This window comes from Lygodium microphyllum, chromosome 4 (assembly GCF_053477565.2).
Source record: "Lygodium microphyllum isolate KBCC chromosome 4, Lygodium_microphyllum_v1.1.10, whole genome shotgun sequence".
NCBI classification, from domain to species: Eukaryota; Viridiplantae; Streptophyta; class Polypodiopsida; order Schizaeales; family Lygodiaceae; genus Lygodium; species Lygodium microphyllum.
In genome coordinates, this window is record NC_141138.1 from 119,993,368 (window position 1) to 120,016,175 (window position 22,808).

At 40.9% G+C, this 22,808-nt stretch overlaps 1 protein-coding gene across 1 annotated transcript; it reads left to right on the plus strand.

The window, feature by feature from the left end:
• The first annotated feature begins 7,643 nt into the window (after window positions 1-7,643).
• Window positions 7,644-8,669, plus strand: LOC148037540 (17.6 kDa class I heat shock protein-like). Its single transcript, XM_087676473.1, has one exon. It carries the CDS (start codon window positions 7,755-7,757, stop codon window positions 8,271-8,273), a length of 519 nt encoding a protein of 172 aa, XP_087532599.1. The 5' UTR covers window positions 7,644-7,754; the 3' UTR covers window positions 8,274-8,669.
• Window positions 8,670-22,808: the final 14,139 nt, after the last annotated feature.

Consider the following 22,808-nt stretch of genomic DNA (forward strand, 5'->3'; position numbering starts at 1 on the left):
CAAGCAGGCCTTTTCCTTGCAGTGTCCCATAACATGCACAAGCGGTTACAATTCACAGCCCTGAGACTGGGAGGGACCAGAACCATGCCCATAGCGGCCATAGCATCCTTCAATAGCGGCCAATAAACCGCCGGACAATTTTCCACTTCTACCCACACAGGGCATTCACGTTGCAGCAGGCGCTGAAAATCTGCCATCGGGCGCCATGGAACCACATGAACCAACTGACGATCAAAAAACAAAGGCAGTTTAGACAGGAGAGCAGCACGGTGCGTCTCAGCTTTCAAGAGGACCTCAAAAAAACCTCGGGACCCAACAAAAATCTCTTCAACACATTTCCCTTGTAGCAGACTCTGCAGCCATTGGCGAATACGGGAAAGCAGCGGGATTCGACCAGTGAAGAAGAGTATCACAGCGCGATCATAAAACACCGAAAAGGAGCGTAGGACAGTTTTTGGGTCGACGGTAGCTTCCAGAACATCGTCAGGTGCAGAGTCAGAAAAGGCTTCCTGATTATGTTGAACATATTCGCCAAGCAGAGTGTTGGCAAATTCTAGCAAATGCTCCCAGTTCACATCCTGAGAGTCCACAGGATCCAAAGCAACTTGCGGATAGGAACGATCCTGAAGAACACCTATCTCTTCCGAGGTATGCTTGGTACGTTTACCTGTAGGTTGGATGTTAGGACCCGGGGGCATCTCTTCGGTGCACGGAACCATATCCTCTGGTTCCTCAGTATCAGAATCCGGGCTGAGTGCGGCCACCGTTTGGTCGATGAAATCCAGATCCAAACCAGCCATCTTGTATGACGAGCTGATCTCGAAGGAGGACGGACGCACAGTGCAGATCACTGTCGGCTGAGTTAGAAATTTGCACCCCTTTAAGCTGGTTTCGCACACGGCGGAGGACGACCCTCAGGACGTCACACGAACAGGGCAGGCGTTAAAAGTCTGGGGCGACCACCACGGTGGCTGACGGGCGAGGACAGCGTTCGACAGGCGAGGGGGGCGACCTATAGGCAAGGGCGGACACCAGGCGTGGGCAGAAGCCCTGATGCACAAGGCGGACGGGCGTGAACCAGGCGCAGAGCCCGCAGTTCAAGCGGGCGACAGAAGGGCAGGAGGCGCAGCTGACGGGCCGCCAGAGGCAGGCGATGAGCCTGCGATGGACGACACGCAGGGCGGTTACAGGCGATGACAGGGCGACGGGGCGGCTGCAGACGTGGTGGCATGACAGGTAGCCGATAGGGCGGGACGGAAGGCGGGACGAAATAGGGCGACGCGCATGGGCGAGACGGTAGAGGCGCAGGGCCACGTGACGGAAAGGCGATGGACGATCTCACCCGACGAAGGACAGACGCCCACGACCACGATCCGCCATCGCGCTCTCCGCCATTGCTTCTCTCTCTCTCTCTCCGCACATATACTCTCTCTCTCTCTCTCTCAGAGAATCTGTGGAGTAGAAAGTACACAGCTTTCTCTCACTGTTATGATATCTCGAAACCACACACACACACATTCTCTCTCTCTCTCTCTCTTCAAACTTATTGGTATCAATGAGCATTTATGTTATGTTCCCTTCACACCCTCTCTTTGACACACCCCCTCCTTTCCTCCCCTTATTTTCTTTCCCATTCTCATATTCCCCACCATTCACATGTATTTTTATTGGGTTGCTTTGGCATAATTAAGTTGTGTATTACACACTCGAAGGGCAAGCTCATTTTGGTAAGGTGATAATCCAAAACCCAAGTTGGGTAGTAGGGAACATTGGTAAAAGTTGTCATAAGTTATTGTTAAACAAGAAATAATGGATGCACAGGGACAATCTTGGTCTTGGACATTGAATGGATCCTTAGTTGTACTTTATGAAGGCTCATTCCAACCAAGGCAACCACTATTGTGTGCATTTTAATGATTGTCTAGTCCAATGACAACAAATAGCATGATTGGATAGAGATAGTATGTCTTCTTCTATGCCTCCATGAGAGCCTATGGTAGAAGAGTAGGGCTTGACAAACGTTAAAACAACACTAGGGCTTTATTGTTTGTTTGAAGATATTGTCACCATTAGAATCACCATCAGTATTATCTTTCAAAATTCCCTACTTGATTTTTTCTCTTAATAAATTTAAATGTATTTGATGCTATTATATTGTAATTAAATTAAATGTGATTATTGTTATAATTAAGGTTTTTCAATCATCTTGAGAAGCATTCTCATAAATTGGAGGGTCCATGAGCAGAATAGCTATTACTATTGAAGAGATTACATTGAATATCTAATTTCCAAAGTCTTGGTGTAGCCTGTGATGAAGAAATTGCATAATCAAGCTGAAGACAAACATGATTCAATTTGAGTAAGGGTCTAAGAATTGCAATCTTAAGCATGTAACACCCCACAAACTTGCACATCAAAAGAATCATTACTACATGCAATGAAACTTGTTGACTTTGAATCATTGAGTAAAACACCTAAAGTATTTTGGTTTCCCTCTCAACTGGCATAGTGCCAACACATTTGGCACCAGATCCATCAGACAATGACTTACTAACTTGAAGTATTCTCTTAGGCATTGGTGCTTCCCAAAACCCAAACAATAAGTACTTGATTTTACACATTGTCATGTGTTTTTGCATAAACTGAAAACCCCTAGTCGTAGTAGGAACTTTTGTGCTTGGTTGTTTTTGTCACTATTTGTCTTGCTTTCATGCTCAAATTTTTTATGTTTGCATAGACTAGGATTGCTTTTTATATTGTTTTTTAATCCTTTGTGCTTGAGATTTTGATTATCTTGGGCAAGTTTGGTGTTTTCTTAGATAAATTGGAGTTATACTTAGTCTATAGCTGCTAGGTAACTTGAATGAGGTATATTTTCTTGCGAATATTCTTGCACATCACAAGGATTTTGGTTTCACAAGCACTTCACATTGCACTTGTTGAATAACCACACTCAGGATTGTCTCTTGATTTTCATCAATTACTTCCATGCTATGGGTTGAGTAAATACACATTGCACCATCCTTGAGTACTAGCATGGCATGACACTTGCATATGCAGTAAATCTTAGATGCATATGCACTAGAGACATCATCTTTTATTGTGCATGCATAGTTCTTTGCAAGCATGAGAGTGGGATATTTGTCATTGAACTAGGAACCTCATGCTAAGAGGGAAAGGTGGCTAGGAAAGTTTGAGGGTTGTGAAGGACTCCTCTAGCTATGAGATGGGATATCTATTTGGTCAACATCATGAGGACCAACTATTTTCCTAAAAGTTTGTGAGATTTGTATTGGTGGAGAGAAGTGCAATTGTCTTTCTTTCATTGTGCGATGAGAGGTGAGGTTAAGTTTTTTAACTTAAAGAAGGAATTGTATTTGCATCCTACATGATGACACACTGGCACTTGTAGACGGGCTAGTCATAATCTTTATCCATGCATCTATTTTTCGTGTGTGCCACAATGCTTGTGTAATTACATAGCATTGATTTTGGCTTTGCATTTCTTCAAGATTATGTGTGACTAAGCATGGAGTTCATTTTTCAAAGCACGTTTTTTGGATAGGACACATTGTATGAAACCAAAAGCAGGTACACTATGAAAATCATTTTCTATTTTAAAGACATGAGGCTTTGTTTGGGATTGGTGAGTATAAGGCTACTAACAAGGAAGCTTTGCAAGAAGCCATCTTCTTGCTTGTAGACTTTTCCAATGCATTGTGATGTAGGCTTAGTTCTAAATGCCCTTGGGAAGCATGCATACATTTCCTAAGAATTTTATTATGGAACATGGGAAACAACTGGGATACTATTATCTACTCAAGCAAGAATTGTTTCTTCAGTAGTAATTATGTGTTCTGATATTGGATGTGTGTGTGTGTGTGTGTGTGTGTGTGTGTGTGTTTTAGAGACACTGATTTTGCATATTAAAAAGGCAAATACTTGAAAAGAAGCTTGGAAAATCGTTGAAAAGATATATGGCATATGCATCGAGGTAAGGAAAATAAAGCTAAAGCGGAGGTTGCATGGTGCATGGCAAGGAAATAGAAGCATCGGTGATTATGTGGTAGAATTAAATAGGTTGTAGAATATCTTACTTCAGTAAATGCACTAGTTGATGATGATGATTTAGCGTCCATCACTCTAAATGGACTTGGACCAACATACAAGTCCCTTGATACCTCCATTTCCATGATGGGAGATGCTATACCTAAATTTGAAGAGTTGATTACCTTGCTACCTATGGAATAAATTAAGTTGGACCTCAATGCATCTAGCAATGGAAAGAATACAAGTCATGATAGTGTGTTTTATCATCAGTGAGGATGTGGTAGCTCATCTAGAGCTATAGGATCATCTTATGGCCATGGAGACACCTTTGCATGAGGTAGTAGTATTTTTGGACATGGTGATTTTATGCCTAGAGATAGGGGGAGATCCTACTCTAGAGGGAGAGGATGCTCTACTCCATATATAGATGGTACAGATCATTATTGTGGGCAGTTTGCTCACTCAAAAGAGAGTGCTTTCATAAGAAAAATGCTATGGTTAGGGGTCGAGGAAGGACTTAGTTTGGGAACTATGCAGGTGGATATAACAGTGATGACTATATTTCTAAAGGTGGCTCATCACCTAGAGGTCATCTCTTTGCCATGGAGCATGTACTTGGTAGTATGATGCACTCTCCCAGAGAGGATGATTGGTTTTTGGATTCAAGTGCTACAAACCATATGACTCACCATGTGGAATATTACCAATTGCCACTATCATCACGGATGTGATTACAAAATAAAATTGGCCCCCTTGAGTCCCTTATCATACTCATAAGTATGTGGTGTAACATAATCAAGATATAAGCAAATAACTCTAGATTGATTTGGGAAGTCCTCTTGGCTGCATCATTGGTACCAATGGTGGACATTACAAGTGTAGGATGATTTAGGATAGGTGTCCATTAAATGGAGGTATATCATTGTGGATTCATCATTATTTTGAAGTAGCTTGTTTGCATAGTTTGCTTGGTTGAAATAGCACTCTCTCTCAAAATGACCAAAGTGTCTACGAAATTGTGCATTGATGTTTACCTTTGTTTTTGGGATTCTTTTCTTCATAATTAGTTAATCAACAATGATTGCATTTGAGCCTTGAGTGTCTTGTTGTAATGAAGACATTGTCACAAGTAGTAGCTGAAGCACTCCCAATGGATTTATATTTGCTATCGCTCTCCAGTAAGGATGCCTCAATGTTGTGTAGTTTCAAATCTTCCATATTAGATAACCATCTGTATCACAACTTACTAATAAAATAGCTTTGGCCTCATCTTCATCTAGTGTTCTTTTTAGAATAACTAGTTGTTGTTTAATACCCTTATATTTGTTCAAGTGACTTGTGAGACCTTCCTTTGGGTTGAACTTTAGATTATAAAGTTGCATTAGTAGTTTTCTCTTAGAGTGCTTGGATTTAGGGTTGAAAACTTTGTTGAGCTCCTCCCGTGCTAACTTTGCACTTGGAATACCATCAATGTGATGTATGCATCATCACTTAAGCCTCCTGCTATATATCCCAATGCTTTCTTTTTGTTTTCTTCATTTTCCTCTTCCAAAATTGGTGAGCCTCTCCCAATGGTAATGCCCCATAAGCTCTTCCACATGAGAAGATCCATTATTTTTTATTGCCAAGTGGGGAACCTAGATCCTAGAAATTTATCAATGACATCTTGAGTTGACATGATGGAGAGGTCTTATTGGGCTTATAAACAAATACCCAATAGTGTCTAACTCGGCGCCTTTGTGGGCCTTTGTCTATTTATAACACCCAATCTTGGTCGGCGGGGCCTTTGTGGTTTACTCGTGAGATATTTTCATTTCCTAACTCATACAAATTTGCATGGGAGAGAAGTCAGCACCCAGATTTATAATGAATAGTTGGGTTTATTTTGGAAAAACTGAATGCCCAATAATTTAAGAAGGTTCGGCCTTTATATTGGTTTGTCCCATTTTCCACCTTTTAGCCTTGCGTTTAATTCTTGCCTACCTATATGCCCATCTCCATTGTTCTTCAATATTGCGTTCTCCAATCTTTAGTTGCCTTAGCCTTTCTTGGACCTTTTTTGTCATCATTGTAGCATTAATTACTTTTCCAACGTTGCTTTATTGATCCAAGGAATGTTTGACCCAATGCTAGTGTCTACATTTAGATATGAGCTACATAACAAACAATGCTCCGGTTTTTCATTTGGTTGTGTACTCGATGAAACATTTCTTCATTTCTAAGTTTATTCTATCGGTTTTTCGCGTGAAGAAAGGTTGAGTTCAATTGATGGGTTTAGAGCGATTTTTTTTCCCTTTCTTTTGTTAGTGTATTGGTTTTATGTTGTTAGTATTGCTAGGACCATTCCCTCCCATATGACCATGTTTCTTTGGAGTCATAATATCTACCGTTATTGCTGTTTTTCCTTTGAGTCCATCCTCCTACCATCTTGGGCGGGCTCCCCTAGCTTACTTGCATGTTCTTTTTTTCTTCCATGTGTTTGAGCATCCAAACATTTTTTTCGTTCTTTTGTTAGTCTATTGGTCTTATGTTGTTAGTATTGCTAGGACCATTCCCTCCCATACGACCATGTTTCTTTGGAGTCCTAATATCTACCATTATTGTTGTTTTTCCTTTGAGTCCATCCTCCTACCATCTTGGGCGAGCTCCCCTAGCTTACTTGCATGTTCTCTTTTTCTTCCATGTGTTTGAGCATCCAAACATCTGTTATAAGATATGGTGCCTCTCCCAAATGGACCTGCCACACCATGAACACTCTAAGTTCATCAAGTTGTACCTCTGCATGCATCAACACAATACCCAAAATCAAGTCTTTATCCATTTTTACACAAGACGAAAGCATTTGTTGTTTACAATCAAGGATGGGGGTTGGCGCATGATGGTGCGTGTTACCTAGTATTCAAGGCAGGCATGCACGAAACAAGCATGATGACACATGAGAACGGCACAGGGCATTGTTATTATGTACATATGTATGTACGTGATCATCAATGGAGAAGCGTGGCCTTCGTGGCACGTATGTTAAAGCGGCTAGATGAAAGAGGGACAAGGCACTTCTTTTGCTTTCGAAAATATGAGATCAATGGGGCCGGAAACCCAACCTTATCCTTGAGGTGGCATTGTTGTTATATAGGTGCATGTGATGCAATCGAGAAATGTGGACGTTGTGGCATGTACATCAAAGTGGCCAAATGAAAGAGGGCGAGGCGAGCCAAGTTAAAAGCCTCCTATTGTTCGATTTTCTTCCTTTTGGGGGGTGATCATTCGTTGATTTTGGTGGGCCTTGGGGTAGTTAGGGGTTGGAACTTGGCAGTCCCTTTGGAAGGGGCGCTGCCTGGAAGATCACATCGACAAGAGCTTGCCTTGTAGTTGGAACTTGGAAAGACAAGCAAGGTTGTAGACGCTTCCCGAACGCTCTAAGAGCTTGCCTTGGAAGGTTGTAGACGCTTCCCGAACCCTCTAGGCTCTCTCGTGGAGGCTCCTATTTAAAAGGATGCCCGCGCTACGCGCAAGGCCAAGAAGACGAATCAGAGCAGTCGATCGTTGTACGGACCCTTCGGGCATCGCTCGATCTATTCCCAGGGCACTAAGCATTCCTCTCTTTCTCTGTCACACACACGCACTCACTCTCCCTCCCTTGCTCGCTCGCTCTCAGAGAGGCGCCGCCAAGCCTTACAGAGAGATTAGCACAGATTATTATTACAATGGCGCTGAGCCCATTCTTCGGCCGGAGGAGCAGCAGCGGCGCCATCTTCGACCCCTTCTCCTGGGACCCATTCCCCAGCGGCTCCGCCCTCTTCAGTCCTTATGCCGACTGGCCCTTCCGCCTCCTGGACAGCGAGCCGTCGCGGCAGCTGGCCCGCGAGGCATCGGCCGTGGCCAACACTCAGGTGGATTGGAGGGAGACGCCCGAGGCCCACATCTTCCAGGCCGACCTGCCGGGGCTGAAGAAAGAGGAGATGAAGGTGCAGGTGGAGGACGGGCGCGTGCTGTGCATCAGCGGCGAGCGCAGCAGGAAGGAGGAGAAGCAGGAGGGCGACAAGTGGCACCGCGTGGAGCGGGCGCATGGCAGCTTTCTGAGGCGCTTCCGCCTGCCGGACAACGCCAAGAGCGAGGAGCTGAGCGCCCGCGTGGAGAATGGCGTGCTGACCATCACCGTGCCCAAGCGTCAGACTCAGCAGCCCAGCAAGCCCGCCATCACCGACGTGCCCATCTCCGGCTGAGCCTCGAATGCACTCCACTCTATGGAGAGAGAGACCCTCAGCTGTAAAAATAACAGGCCGTCTTCCGAGTTGCAACGCCACCGCAAATGCAATGTTGTTTGCACACCAGTAGCTGACAATGTTGTTTGCACTAATATCTCTGTATACCAGTATAGCCATCGAATCCCATCAAGGGGCCACAGCCCCCGAACTTTGTAATGATCCTTTTCCTTGCTTCTCGCTTTAATACAGTTCGAAAGGTTTTTCCCCAACGTAGCAAATTCAGTTGAGGCATTCCATTCCCGTCCCCCTTTCAGTTTGGGCTAGGATCTTTCCTTTCTCCTTGCGGGGAAAAAAAAGGTGCAAACATATCCTTTTAATTTTCTGCCCCAAGCTTTGCAAAAGGTATATGAGGATATGGCCATTGCATGATGCAATCATTGCAAAGTCGTAAAAGCTATGAAATGAAATAAAACCTTCTCAGAATTTTAACTAAATGTTAGGTTTGGAATCCCGAACCCAAGTCCTCGGGCAAGGATATTGCTCCCAAGTACATGCGGTGCAATATGCGAAAGAGAGATCGGATGAAAAAGAAAGGGTGGCTAAATAGGATAGAAGGAAAAAAGGACAAGATGTTTCTTTCAAAGAGGATAACCATGAATATCGATCGTGCATCACAATCTTTAAAATTATATATGTTCTTACTGTAACAATTACACGATGCAGCCAGCAGAGGTGGGTAAGGAGTAGAAAATGCACCAGCAAATATAAGAAGAAAATAAATTGCTTTAATTTTAAACGAATTGATACAAACATGGCTTTGTCCACTTGTGCGCTTCCACTGTGAAAACTTAGTTGGCGGTCCGGACATATAATAGACGAAGAGCTTAGCTGTAACTGAAACAACTTTGGCTAGGTGAAAGATAGATTGAGAACTCATGCTCACAATGGGAGCCTTACAACTTAAGAGTATCATAGATCATAGGTGGCACCTTACAAGGGTGGGGCATTCAGCATATCTAACATGTAACAAATCGTTATCTAAATATTAATTAAACATTAGGTTTGGAATCCTAAACCAAGTCCTTAGGGAAGAATATTGCTTCCAAGCCTATGTGGTGCAATATGAGAAAGAGAGACCAAATGAAAAAGAAAGGTTGACTAAATAGGATAAAAAATGAGTTCGACTTTCATTTGATATTCATCTTTTTTGCAATTGGAAATTGAAGATTCTGATAACTTCTTGGGACATGGCAAAGGGTCGAGAGCTGGTGGTAGTTCATTGAAGGATGTTTCACTCGGCCATTACTTGGTAATGATTGATTCTCATGTTTTCTTAGTATTCCATTTTGAGAGGACATAACATAGCCTATACTCTGTATTAAGGCACTTACAAGGCTGCTTGGTTTCTCTAGGTTCTAATATAATGTCTATGAGGTGATATTTTTAGACAAGACAATAGTAATTAGGATTTTTGGCTATGGTCATGGTTTCTCTGCTTCTAGAGCAAGATACTTTTTGGTCCTCTCATCTTATGCTTTGGCAGCAAATCGAATTGATATAAAATCCGTAGTTGGTTACAAGAGAAGAAAATTTCTATGTTATAGGGGAAAGATCCCTAATGAGGAAGATGTAAAAGCTCTTGAGAGCTAGATTTGTACTTTTCTATCTTAAAAGATACTATGAATTCTCAAGTTTCATTATTGTCTTTAGTATTTATTCTTTGAATTTGTTGAAAAAAACAATTGAATAGCTTGTCAAGAGCATTGCTTTTTGTAACTTCTCATCCATGTCTTGTGCTTCAAAAGAAACTTGTACGTGCTTGATAGTGAGATTTTTCCATGCTGCCTTGGCCACTATAAATTGCTAGGGGACCTTACTCCTCCACAAACTAAGCCCCATGGATATAAAAATATATGCTACAATACAAGAGAGTAACATTCGTTTTATACCATTGAAAATTTTATCAAAGAAAACTCAGATTATACATTTTGTCTCTTACAAAATAAAACGTGATGTGCTTTTCTCTCCATGCTTTTTTTATTGCTTGAACAAGATTTGTAATTGAACACTCGAACTCTTTTGGATATGTGTATGTTATCTTTTGTTGCTTGAGGACCTTTAGAAAGATATAGAGGTGTCTCCAAATCTCCATTCTTAGAAATGCAAGTAGCGGTATGCTTGCAATATTTATCGTTATCCCACATAGCTCTCTCCTCATTAATCACATCTAAGCAATCAAAATTGGTGGTTTTATTCTTTCAAAATCTCAACTATAATTAATAACTTGATAATTTTCTTACAAGTGTCTTTTTGAAGCATTTTTGGCCTTAATGATCTTTTAGAAACTTTTAAAAGATTTGAGAAAGTGCTAGAAGATTTTAAGAAGGTTCTAGAACATTACTTGGAGGTTCTAGAACATTACTTATATCAAAGACTTATATAAACATTGCTTATATCCTTGGTTATATTAGTAATGCTTATGTCATCGATGATATCATCGTCCTTCTAACAACGCTTGTCATCTCATGTCTAGAAGCTTCCCCTTAACCTTCTTAACTCTAGTATAAATATGAGTCTTGGGCTACATGCTGAAGTTTTGCTAAACTAATATGAGAGCAACAAGAGCTCGGCAAAGACAAGGATTGTCGGCTCACGACTTATAAGGGATTGACTTCAAGAAGAAGAAGAAGAAGAAGAAATTGATTCTTTATTTAAGAAGGCAAAGTACAAGAATATATTTATCTATACAAGATTCTCTACAATGTTTATAATAAGACTAGGTTTGTGATACAAGACAAGGCAAGATCTTGATACAAGGCTAGACCGAATACAATATAAGACATAAATCAAAGATACAAGACTTGAAGATCAAGATCATAGTCGCTATGAGTACGCCATGCAATCCAAAAGAAGTACACATATTTCTGTCATCTATGGGGTACTACCAGAGGTTCATAAATGCCCCTGGCAGAAAGAACATTGCCACTAACGAATCTATTATCCTTTAGCTATCTATTTGAATGGAGTGACCCTTGCAAGGTAGCTTTTAATTATGTGAAACATAAGCTAATAAAAACACCAATTTTAAAAGCACCTAAAAGGGGTGAAGTATTCTATATGATTTGAGTAGCCACCATGCATAGTATCGGCTGCTGCTTATCCCAGATGTGAGAAAAAAAATGGTGCCACTCGATTGCTTTTGCTAGTCGAAAGTTGGGTATATAAAAAATCAACTACACCTACATGGAGAAATTGTGCCTTGCAATGGTATTTGCAACTAAAAAAATCAAGCATTATATCCTCTATGAGAAGGTAGTTTTTTATACAAAGGCACAAGGGCTTAGATTGTTGATGAACAAGTTATAGTTGCCCGATCATTTAGCAAAGTGGCTAATCACTTTGTAGGAATTTGATTATGAGATTAGAAGTAAGCCACCAAAATTGCAGGGCATTATGGAATGCCTTGTGGATTTTAGGGACTTGAAAGACACTTTGGTGGAAGAAAGCGATATGGCGTTGTTATTTAAGATTAATACGGTGTCTATTCCCTCCTAATATACTGCTATAACGCATTATATCTCGACAGAAGAGACTCGATCTGGACTATCAAAATCAGAGAAGAGAAAAATTAGGCAACATGCATTGAAATTTTCCTTGATTGTAGGAATATTATATCGGCAGGGGATTGATGATATCTATCGCCGATGTGTAATGCCTGATGAGGTTCCATTCATTTTGGAAGAGGGCCATGACTCCGCTTGCGGAAGGAATTTTGTTGGGTGGCTTACTGCACAAAAAACTTTAAGAGTTAAATATTGGTGGTCACCCATTTTTCAAGATGCATTTGAGTATGTTAAGAGATGAGATACTTGTCAACGGCATGATAATAGGGAGAATATGAAGCGACTGCTTACTCCTATGGCTATCCTTCCATTTGACAAGTGGGGCATAGATTTTGTGGGCTCTATTACTCCATTATCCACTATGCAAAAGAAATATATTATCGTGGCAACTGACTACTTTACAAAATGGTCAGAAGCACAAGCAATGAGGAAGGACGATGCAAAAGAAATTGCTAGTTTCCTATTAGAGCAGATTATATGCCAATTTGGTCTACCAAAAGAATTAATATCAAACCATGGAACCCATTTCCCAAACAAAGTGATTAAAAGTTTGACTGAAGTATGGCAAATTAAGCACAACAAAACAACTCCTTATAACCCGCAGGCAAATGGGGAGGTTGAAAGTACTAACAAGCAACTTGTGGGTATTTTATCAAAAATAGTCTCCGAAAAGAAGTGAGACTGGGATAAGAAATTACGTGTGGCAGTATGGGCATATAACACGACATTTAAACAATCCATTAGCCACACCCCGTTCAATCTAGTCTATGGGAAGGAGTGTGTTTTTCCCTTAGAGATTGAGTTTTCGACCCATCAGATTCGCAATCAATCATTCTTTGGGTGACAAGGATACTCTCTTTGAGCGCTTTATGACTCTGGCCCACTTGGATGAGCTCAAATTGCAGAGTCTGTTGCACCTGGAAGTGGCTAAGCATCAGATGAAGCAGTTGCATGATCTAAAAGCGAAGAAATATAACTTTAAGAAGGGACTATTAGTTCTATATTATGATGCATGTAGAGAACTATTTCCAGGAAAACCTGAATCCAAATGGAACGGTCCGTACAAGATCGTAAAACTAGGGAAGAATAAGTCCATGGCATTACTAGGTGATCTTGAGGGAGTGGAGTTTAAAAATAAGGTTAATCTTAATAAGATTAATCATTATTATATCTAAATGAACTAACTAAATAAATGCCTTGCAGGTCAATACTGGATTGATCGGGAACTTGCAAGAAACGAAAGAGGTTGATGGGGCGGTTGATTCCTTATTTGGAATACCCATACTTGGAGTAGAGATATCATCAGGGGAAGGTCATCTGGTGGAGTAAAGGATATAAAGTGATTGAGCAAGAGGACAGATCATTCGTCTGGGAAATCAAAGTCTTCTGTTATCACTGCTTATGAATTCTGACAAGCATCCCTGTTACATTCAATGAAGGAGGTGGGATGGAGCCTTCAGTACATCCTTTGAATATGCTAAATTTTGATTATCATAATTACGAGTAGAGGTGACGATGGCGAGTTGTATGAACCCACTCTGGACGTACACAATGTACTTTGATGGAGCATCCAGGGGTCCCAATAAGAAAGGGAGTATAGAGGTAGTTATTAAAGACCCCTGACATAGTCGTAATGAAATTGGCTGTTTATTTCGAGATTGGATTTACCAATAACATGGCAGAATACAAAGCTTTAATCATGGGGTTGAATATTGCTAAGAAAGGCGGTATTTATCGGTTGTTAGTAAAGGGGGATTCCCAATTGGTATTGAATCAACTAAATGGAACATATAGAGTTCAAAATCCTATTCTCTCTATGTAATATCGCACTGCTATGACCCTGCTTGATGAGTTTGAGAGAGTGTATTTTCAGTTGGTTTCATGATATTGGAATCAGTTTGCAGACTCATTAGCCAACTTTGATTATGAAGAAGACATTTTCTTCAATTGCGGTCCTGGTTTGGATATCTCTATGGATGATGAGATAGGACCTGGTCGATTATGGGGGCTTTTATCAAAATATGCCCTATATGGCAAGCAATGCTTAGTATGGGTGATGCAAAGAGTGACCGAGACCCATTTTCCTTTGTTATATTAGACCCATAGGTTGGTTAGATGACATGTTATGTATACACCTTTTACTATTTATGCAGGAGGTATGGGGCATAATTTGATACATTTAGTTTAGGGCAGGAACCCTTATTCCTCCTTAGGATGGAACATCTTGTCGTATATTAATAAGGATTTACAAGGGGAGATATATACGAGCTAGTTTGCTTGATTCCCTATGGCCAAGAGGGCCGGTAGCTTTTAAGGGTTTTAATGCTTGATTTCCATTAGGCCAAGAGCACCATATGTCTGTTTGATGCAGGTACGTTTAATGGTTTTCTATTTTAGTGATTGCATCATACAGGTTGACGAAGCCACTAGAGGGAGCCTTTGCTGTGGAGGAGCTTGTTGTGACCATTCCAGGTAGTTTCATCCCCTTTTCGAGTCTTTTTTCCTTAAGCAGATAATGATATATATGTATGTAGGGGTTACCTTCTTTTCGTTTGTTGGGGACCATCAATCAAGGCATGAAGTCCTAGGTTCAGATTAGGTATGTGTGCAGGAGGTTTGAGCAATTGTTGCCTCCTACAAAGGCATTATCAGGCATTAAAAGACCTGTTTTAGTAGAAGGCAATCCTAGTGACCATGTTTTGCTGACCTGCTAGGAGGCCGTTCTCGGAGTTTCTATTAGTGGTGAGGTAGTTAGAAAAGCCTGCCAGACCAAATATATGCAAAGAAGAAAAATCCTAAATAGTTGAAGAATAAAAATATACGGAGGTGTGTAAAATGGGGTTCTAACCCCTATAAAAATTAGGAAAACAAAGAGCAAGAAATATCTATGAGCTGTGCTTATTGCCTTGCAAAGGCCTGGTAGGTTCCTGGGGCCAAGGCCTTGTCTTCCTAGGGGTGGCATCTAGCTGAAAAAATAAGAATAAGAGAAGGCTAGAGAGAAAATAAAAGTGAGCGGAAGATGAAAAGAACAAATGATTAAGTGTCACCTTGCTAGGGCTTGGTAGGTTCTTGGATATCGAGATAGGACCTGAGGCCAATGCCCTGTTTTCCTTAGGTCACTACGCTCAGCTCCCTCCTTTTTACATGCTCGAGTATGGAAAAATAAAGGCCTAAAAGGAAAATGTGCTAAAAGATAAAATTTCTTGATCAGGCTATAGGAGTCCTCGTCTAGGAGGAGCTCCTGGTTGAGTTGTCCTCAGTTACGTAGGTAGTTCAGACCACCACTTGGGATGACCATGTTGGAGCAGTTGGTTAGTGACTGGCTTTGGGCTTTCTATTAGATTATGCTAGGCCTACTCCTCATGGATTTCATGCCTTGGTTTGGTCAGTGGGTAGGGTGAAAGCTGTGATGTGCTTTGTTGTGTATTTTTTGTATCAACTTGATGCTCTTTGTGGTTGTGTTTATGTGCAGATTTGTTCGTGGGATTCAACGCTGAGTCGCCCTATCTCGTGGTTGCCAATGATCGGTGTACTTTTTCCCTAGAAAAGTGCTGAAATTTTGCCAAAAAATCAGCATTTCAAGAGAAAATTGGATCTTGTCGAAGGTGGCAGAGACAGTTGGGTCAATTTTAAGTGGCAAGCAAAAGACAGGTTTCAAAAGTGTTTTGAAGAGACATGTAGCAACGGAATTTTCATAAATTTTTCGGTGCCGGATCGGACTTCTGGAAGTGACCGGCAGTGGGGGATCCCAAGAGGGTCAAGCAAAAATTTTCAGATCATGAAACAGACACTGGACATGGAAGAGGCAGTGCTCGCAATGGAGGCCAAGGAAACAATTAATGTAAATGGTCCTTTAAGACGAAGGGGGATTGACCCTTGGCGCCTCCCCCTCCAAATTGAAATGTGACTTGGGGGGGGTGTTGGCCAAAAAAAAAGAGAAGAAGGGGGGATGCACTATCAATGAATGGAGGGAAAAGGAGAAAGAGGAGCCATGACACTTCAACATACCCATATCAATCGATGAGATCAACCTCTTCCTCGATGTTTTCACTCTCCATCACCACTCTCGCCTTCGCAATTGGCCACCTGGTTGATCAAATTGAAATCTAGTCTTTCTCTCTCCTCCCCCTTTCTCTTCCGAACGGTGATCGGATTACTCCAAGATCAAGAGGAAACTGAAGGAAGGTGTTCATAACTGAAGAATGATTGTTGGTCATTGGTAGCGCGTATTAATTATCAAAAAACCCGCAACATGCAAATAAGCGGTATACTTTATTTTTATAAAGAAATTTTACTTTTTTTTAATATTTGATGATCTAAATGAAATTCATATGGAATGAAAATTTGTTTTGAATCTTGTTTGTATCATGATTGAGGGCTGCACATAAAAGAAATGCAGAATCATATTGATACATAGTTGTAATAATTAAATTACAACCCGAAAAGCGCCTTTTTAGAGGGAAAATGAAGGTTTTGTTGGTTTCGGATGGAGAAACAAAAACATCTTTTAGCTATCATAATCAGTTAATAAGCATATATTTAAAAACCCTATTTTTAATGAATAAGTAAATAGGAAAAATAAGAGAAAATTGGGGAAATTTAGGTTTTTTTGCGATAAATAAATAAGGAAAATATTATTAATATTTATGAATGTTTAACAAGCTTGATACATGAGGATTAAGCCTTAGTTCATCCTTGTTTGTATGTTTTAGTGCGTTCTTATTATTTTTCATATGAAAAAATGATATACAAATGAACCTTGAACCTACGCAACATTGAAAAAACCTAAATGGTTAAGGGGAGAAAGCATTTGTGAGTGTGTTTAGTTGCTAGAAATACATAAAATTTTGATTAATTTGGTTTATGCACAACATATAGGCTGATAATAATTTAAGTTTAAGGAGACTAGTAGCACGAGGAAACTTGGTGCTAGCCTCTAGCAACGTAGCAATAACGAGTAGATTGGAAATCATTAAAGTATTGTTTTTCACACCACATGGTTGATTTCTAATCATAAAATGGTTTCTCATAATGGTCATACACTTCTGCATTTTGCATGCCACATGGTACAAAACCTAGATGTATAGCACTTGATTGATTAAATAAATGACCAATGTGGAGTGTGTGAGGGTTCCTAGGCTGTAGGATAGACAAGCAGTTTCTTGGGATAAGTTTGGTGAGGAAATATCAATTCCTAGATCTTTATGTAGCATCAAGTTGCATAATGGTTTGCTATGGCTCCTGTGGCAATGTCAAATCTAGTTTCTATTCCGATTGAAATTCTCACTGTGGTGTAGTAGCAACGAGATGGGATTGATTTTGATGGATATTGCTAAACCATCACATATGGGAGGTGAAATTTTGGCTCAAGAACCAGCTCTAAAGATGTTCATTCTTCTCTTGATATTGTTAGTTTGACCAGCTAGAATTGATAGATATGGAGGATGATGTAGACACTATGGCTTTAGTAGCATCTAATGTGGCCAAAATCTTATGGCTAGATAGGTGTAGAAGGTGACTTGAGTGATTGAGAATGAGCTAGCTAAAAACCAATTTAGTAACAATTAGTACCAAGCTTGATGTAGAATTTGGGAGTAGTTGATTGCCTCACTCAAAGAAATCTAGATGCATGGCAATGGGGACATGAAGGGACTCAAAGAAATCTAGATGCATGGCAATGGGGACATGAAGGGATTAGGTCCACATTTTAATAAACATCATATTCCACTAAATCCAAAGGCCATTCCAATCTAGATGTAGAGGTATCAAATGAATCCACACATGGCAAAGTTGCTGAAGAAAGGGTTTGTCTGGTTGCTTTTAGGTGGGACTCATTGCTCCAATTGATTGTGTTGAGTGGATTACTCCAATCGTGATTGTGCCTAAAAGTAATAATAAACTTTGGATATGTGTGGACTATTAGAAGCTAAATGAGAAAAAATTTCCAACTCCCTTCTCTATCCACTTGGATGGATTATGAGATACATTTCTTCCTTGATTTTAGTATGTATAATTAGGTTCAAGTGGCAATAGAGAACTAGCTGAAAAAAGATTTCATATCACTTGGGGAGTGTTTTTATGCATAAAATTGTGGTTTAGCCTCAAGAATGGACCAAACTCTTTCCAATAGGATATGCAAGAGATATTTGGGCCATAGCTTACTAATTTCTTACAGGAGATATTTGGGCCATATCTAACTAATTTCTTGCATGTATTTTTGGATGACTTTCGTATATTTGGTCAAATCATACTTCATTTGCATAATCTTCAATTGTATTTGGCCCAATGTTATGAGTCATCTTAAGCCTGAATGTAATGAAAAGTGTCTTTGGTACTCATAGTGAGATGCTACTTGGTTTCATGTGGATCATTATGTTCTGGTGTATTTAGGTAAGAAACAAAATGTGACTGGGTCGTTGTAAGCAGGTTGGATATTATAGCTATAATAATTTGAGTTTTGAGTGGTCCCCATTAATTAGACATGTCTTTGTTGATACTTTATCTTGTTTGAATAATGTCAAACACCTAGGTGGAGTGCGCATAACCTTATCATTCGACTGATGAATGTCAGTCAAAAGGAAAAGGAGGACATTAGATATTATGTCACCCACATGCGAAGTCTCTTTATTAAGAGAATCCCATCTACTACTACAGAGTGACCTACTGAGTGAGAGGTCTCTACAGTATTCATAAGCATAATTAGGAGTGAAGAGCTCTACAAGGCCTTGGTAGGTTACTCAAACCTACAAAGGGACATGCTAGCTAGGGTCTTTAAAGAAGCCATATGTGTAGACAACCTAGTCAAGGAGAGAAGCTCGAGAGCCACAAGCCGAAATAGTGCAGGCTCTAGAGCCTCAAAGAGAGCTACCACCACTAGCAAGAGATCTAGTCAGAGCAACCTCCCAAGAGAAAGGGAAGAGTGTTGACCCAAGCCAAGAATTGGCAGACATAAAGCTAGAGCTGGCCAAGATCCATGAAATCATTAGAAGACATGTGCAAGCTCACATGCAATGTATCCATTGAGGAGGGAATCACCTCTCGACCGAGTGCATGGATCCTAGATCCAACCCTTGTACCAACTATGGTAGATTTGGTCACGATGCTATGTGTGATTGCCAATGCGATTACCATATCCACTACTTTATAACTAGCCACACTACTTGGGGAATAACTTTGCCGACTTGAGATGTCCCAAGTGTGGAATCACTCACTTATATGCCGAATGTCCTAGGTGAAAACCGTCTACTAGCTCAGCCATCGTACCTTTGGGGTTGTTTGGAGTCGAAACACTTGATGGTGAGGCCATTTCCATCTCCTTGAATGTCATGACTAGAGCACAAACAAAGCAGGCCAGTATTTCATTGCCAAGACCTAGCAATATAGATGCAACCTCAATAGGAAAGAAGATCATCAAACGAAGAAAAAGAGGGTTGATGCCAAAGTGATGCTAAAAATGAATAGTGTGACCATACTAATGAGAAGGAAGCAAGTGGCAGATGCAGAGGCTGAGACTTCAACACCTAAAACAATGGAAAAGGGGAGTCCCAAGGTTGGAGAATATCATGATCCAAAGTGCAATTGGAAATAGTTGACAAGATTAAGACATGGGTGAGAGAAGCCCAATATCATCTAAAGGATGTCGAGACCATCCTAGAAGATGAGATCAACAAGTTCTCTAGTGTAAGCACACTTGTCTCACTGACATGCATAAACTCAAGAGATATATCCACATCTCATGCAGAACCACAAAGACAAGGCTTAGGCGCTGTCAATAGATAAGTTGCCCAAGACCAGTGGAAAAAGAGTGCAGGGAAAGATGGAAGTCAAGCGGCTAATGGCCTTCTTATGACATTGTTATCGGCCCTTGTAACATTGCTGGTGGGGGATTTGCTTAGGCAAATCCCTTCATTATGGCGAGAATTGAAGTGGTGGTAGGTAGAGGGATCTATTGAGCCAGGAGTAGTTGACTTGCATGACCATGATGCAGCCACACAGATACCTAGCCTCACATTAAACTCAATGCCTAAGAATGCCTAAGTCCTTACATGTGAATGCTTTCTGGGAAGGCACAGAGATGCATGTGGTTCTACCAGCGCTAGGAGATGTCATGAGAAAGGGGGTGTAGATAGAGGAGCAGGAGTCAGTGTGCTTAGCCATGTAGTTCTACAGGCTTGGACCAACCCACCAGTGTTTGGAGACTACAAGGTTTAATGTCATGCTGGCTAATGGCATGAAAGTTAAGCCATTTGGAGTATTATTGGAGTGGTCCCTATGAAGATAGCAAGTGTCTAGTTCTCGGTGAACTTCACTATTATGAAGGGAGTAGACTATGATATCTTGCTAGGCCGCCATGGATGAGGAACACACGAGTAATCAAAGACTAGGGTAACAACTTCATACTCCTAGGTAACAGATCTGAGGCAGTAAGAGTTGAGATGGATACCATCTCATCTATCTTGAAAGGAGACACCCAAGCCAGGAATTCATGTAGACCATTGAAAAAGTACATTCCTTGCCCGAATGCAAGTATGATTGGATGCACGTACTAGCCACTGTCGACTTGCCATTTTCAGATGAGGAAGAAGATTATAAGTAGGCTACAAGAATAGTCGGTGAGTCCCATAAGGCCATTGCACCTCAAATGCCAAGGGATAAGACCCTACCATATGCATGCCACTCTGTATGATGGCCAAAAACAATAGCATATAACAAATACCCACCCCTTTCCATATTCCATCTAACAGACTTGAGCTCCAGGGGATTCTTGAGTATCTAACAAGGGAGCTAGCTAGTCACCTAACTACTAATCTTAAGCCACTCTAAGATCTCATGGATGAACCAAAATGGAAATGGACTAAAGTGCATGATCTAAACCTTATGTACAATTGGGCATTGGTCACGGATTACAAAAGAGTTGAGAATAGAGACCTAGATGACGATGAGCAGTCAGAAATGTAGCAATTCAGACAACAACAAGTACAAGGACTACTATTCCTCTAATGAAAGTAGTGAAGATGAGACCGAGATGATAGAGTACGACACTAAGGCTGAGTGATCAAACAAATAAAAGTAGACTCCAAGCTGCGGAGAGCCAATGCATTTAGAATTGAAAGAGGAATCTTCAAAACTAAATGTGACCACACTTTGGATGGCGCACTTTGGATGGATCACTTAGGTGTGAAAGACTATGAGCAAGGAGGGCTAGTCTAGCCAAGTGTCGCACCTTTCTTTAGGACAGAGTCAACCTTAGAGAGCTGTGACCACCAGGGGAAACTCCATCCTCTAGCGAGGGTTGTGAGTTCAACTCGGAATATCTCAACCAATTTAATGTGTGGCATATTCAAAGGCATGCTTGGGCGATAGCTAGAAGTATTTGTTGACGATCTATGTGCACACTCTAGTTGGAAAGAACACTTGGATAAGTTTCACATAGTCTTAGGAATGATGTAGGCTCTATAGTCTCTCTTTGAACCCCCTAAAGTGCCAATTTTGGGTGAAACACTGATGTATCTTAGGGCACTAGTGTCAAAGAATGGCATTGCCATTGACTCCTCTAAGATCAGTCGACTTGCCACCACCAACCAACTATAAGGGAGTTCAGTGCTTCCTAGGACACAAAGGGTACTATTGGTGCTTTGTTCTGAACTATGAATTGATTGCCAAACCACTCTACAAGTTGCTAATTGTATTTGAATGGACTGAGGAGTGTCAACGTGCTTATGAGAAATAGAAAAATACTCTCACTACCATACTAATTTTACGAGCCCCAGACTAGAGCATAATATTCCATGTGCATATTGATGCGTCAAAGTTTGCCATTGAAGACACTAGTGAATATAACCTTGAATACGCGGTGAGCTTTGCTAGCAGACAACTCACGGATACGGAGATAAACTACTCCACAATGGAGAGAGAGGGTTTGGCCATGGTATTTGCTATAAAGAAAATTCAGCATTATCTTTGGCTATGCCCTTTATCTTCTTTGTTGACCATCAAGCCTTTGCTCTATCTTGTCAACACTGGATGTATAGCTAGATGGTTACTTCTGCTTTTAGAGTTTGACTTTTTGTGGTATTATGCAAAGGAAAGTAACATTAGATGGCTGATCACATGTCCTATATACCCACAGGGGAGGCCATTGGGTGGATACGGCATTATAGATGACCTACCCAATACACAACTTTTTAGCATGTCTAGTTAAAAGGATCTATTTAGAGCCGATTTGATGCCTTATTGGGCTGATGACATAGTCCAGATGTCCTAGAGCACAAACTACTAGAGAGACCTATTGAGAAGGCTAGGCGAAGGCGTCTTATCCTTAAGATTCAACCCTATCAATTGATCGTCGACCAACTCTATAGGTTAGAAAAAGATGTCTTGTTATTGCGGAGATGTATATGTGAGCATGAAATGCATGATGTGCTAATTGAAGCACATGATGGAATTTCTAGAGGATATGTTGGTACCTAAAACAGGCCCAACACTAGCTCTCTGTCACTAGCCAAGCCTCTACTACTCACTCAAACCACCCGACACGTGGCCTCGCGGCCAGGATCGTCTAAGAAATTTGTGTATGTACGATTTGTAGTCAATGGATATTCATCCCCATACTCCTCAGAGAGAGTCCCTAAACATATTGGTGCTATACATTGTGTAGGCACATACAAAGGGAGCACCCCTGGACTGATCACCATGGCTCCACTATGGCTCTCCTACACCTTGGGAATTGGCCCCAAGATGCGCCGTGAACACATAGAATGCATTCGAAATAGGCTCCACTCTTTGATTAATCAATGCATGAGATAATGAATAACCCTCACTGAATATCCCATAAAAGAACAGAATATCTAACCCTATAGCTTGGGATACCTCACACTCTCCACGTAGGTCATCGGTCATACAAATAGGTGCTATGCATCTAGGATATGAT

Coding starts and splice junctions, on each gene's coding strand:
- LOC148037540 (XM_087676473.1), top strand. CDS start 7,755: ATGGCGCTGAGCCCATTCTTCGGCCGGAGGAGCAGCAGCGGCGCCATC.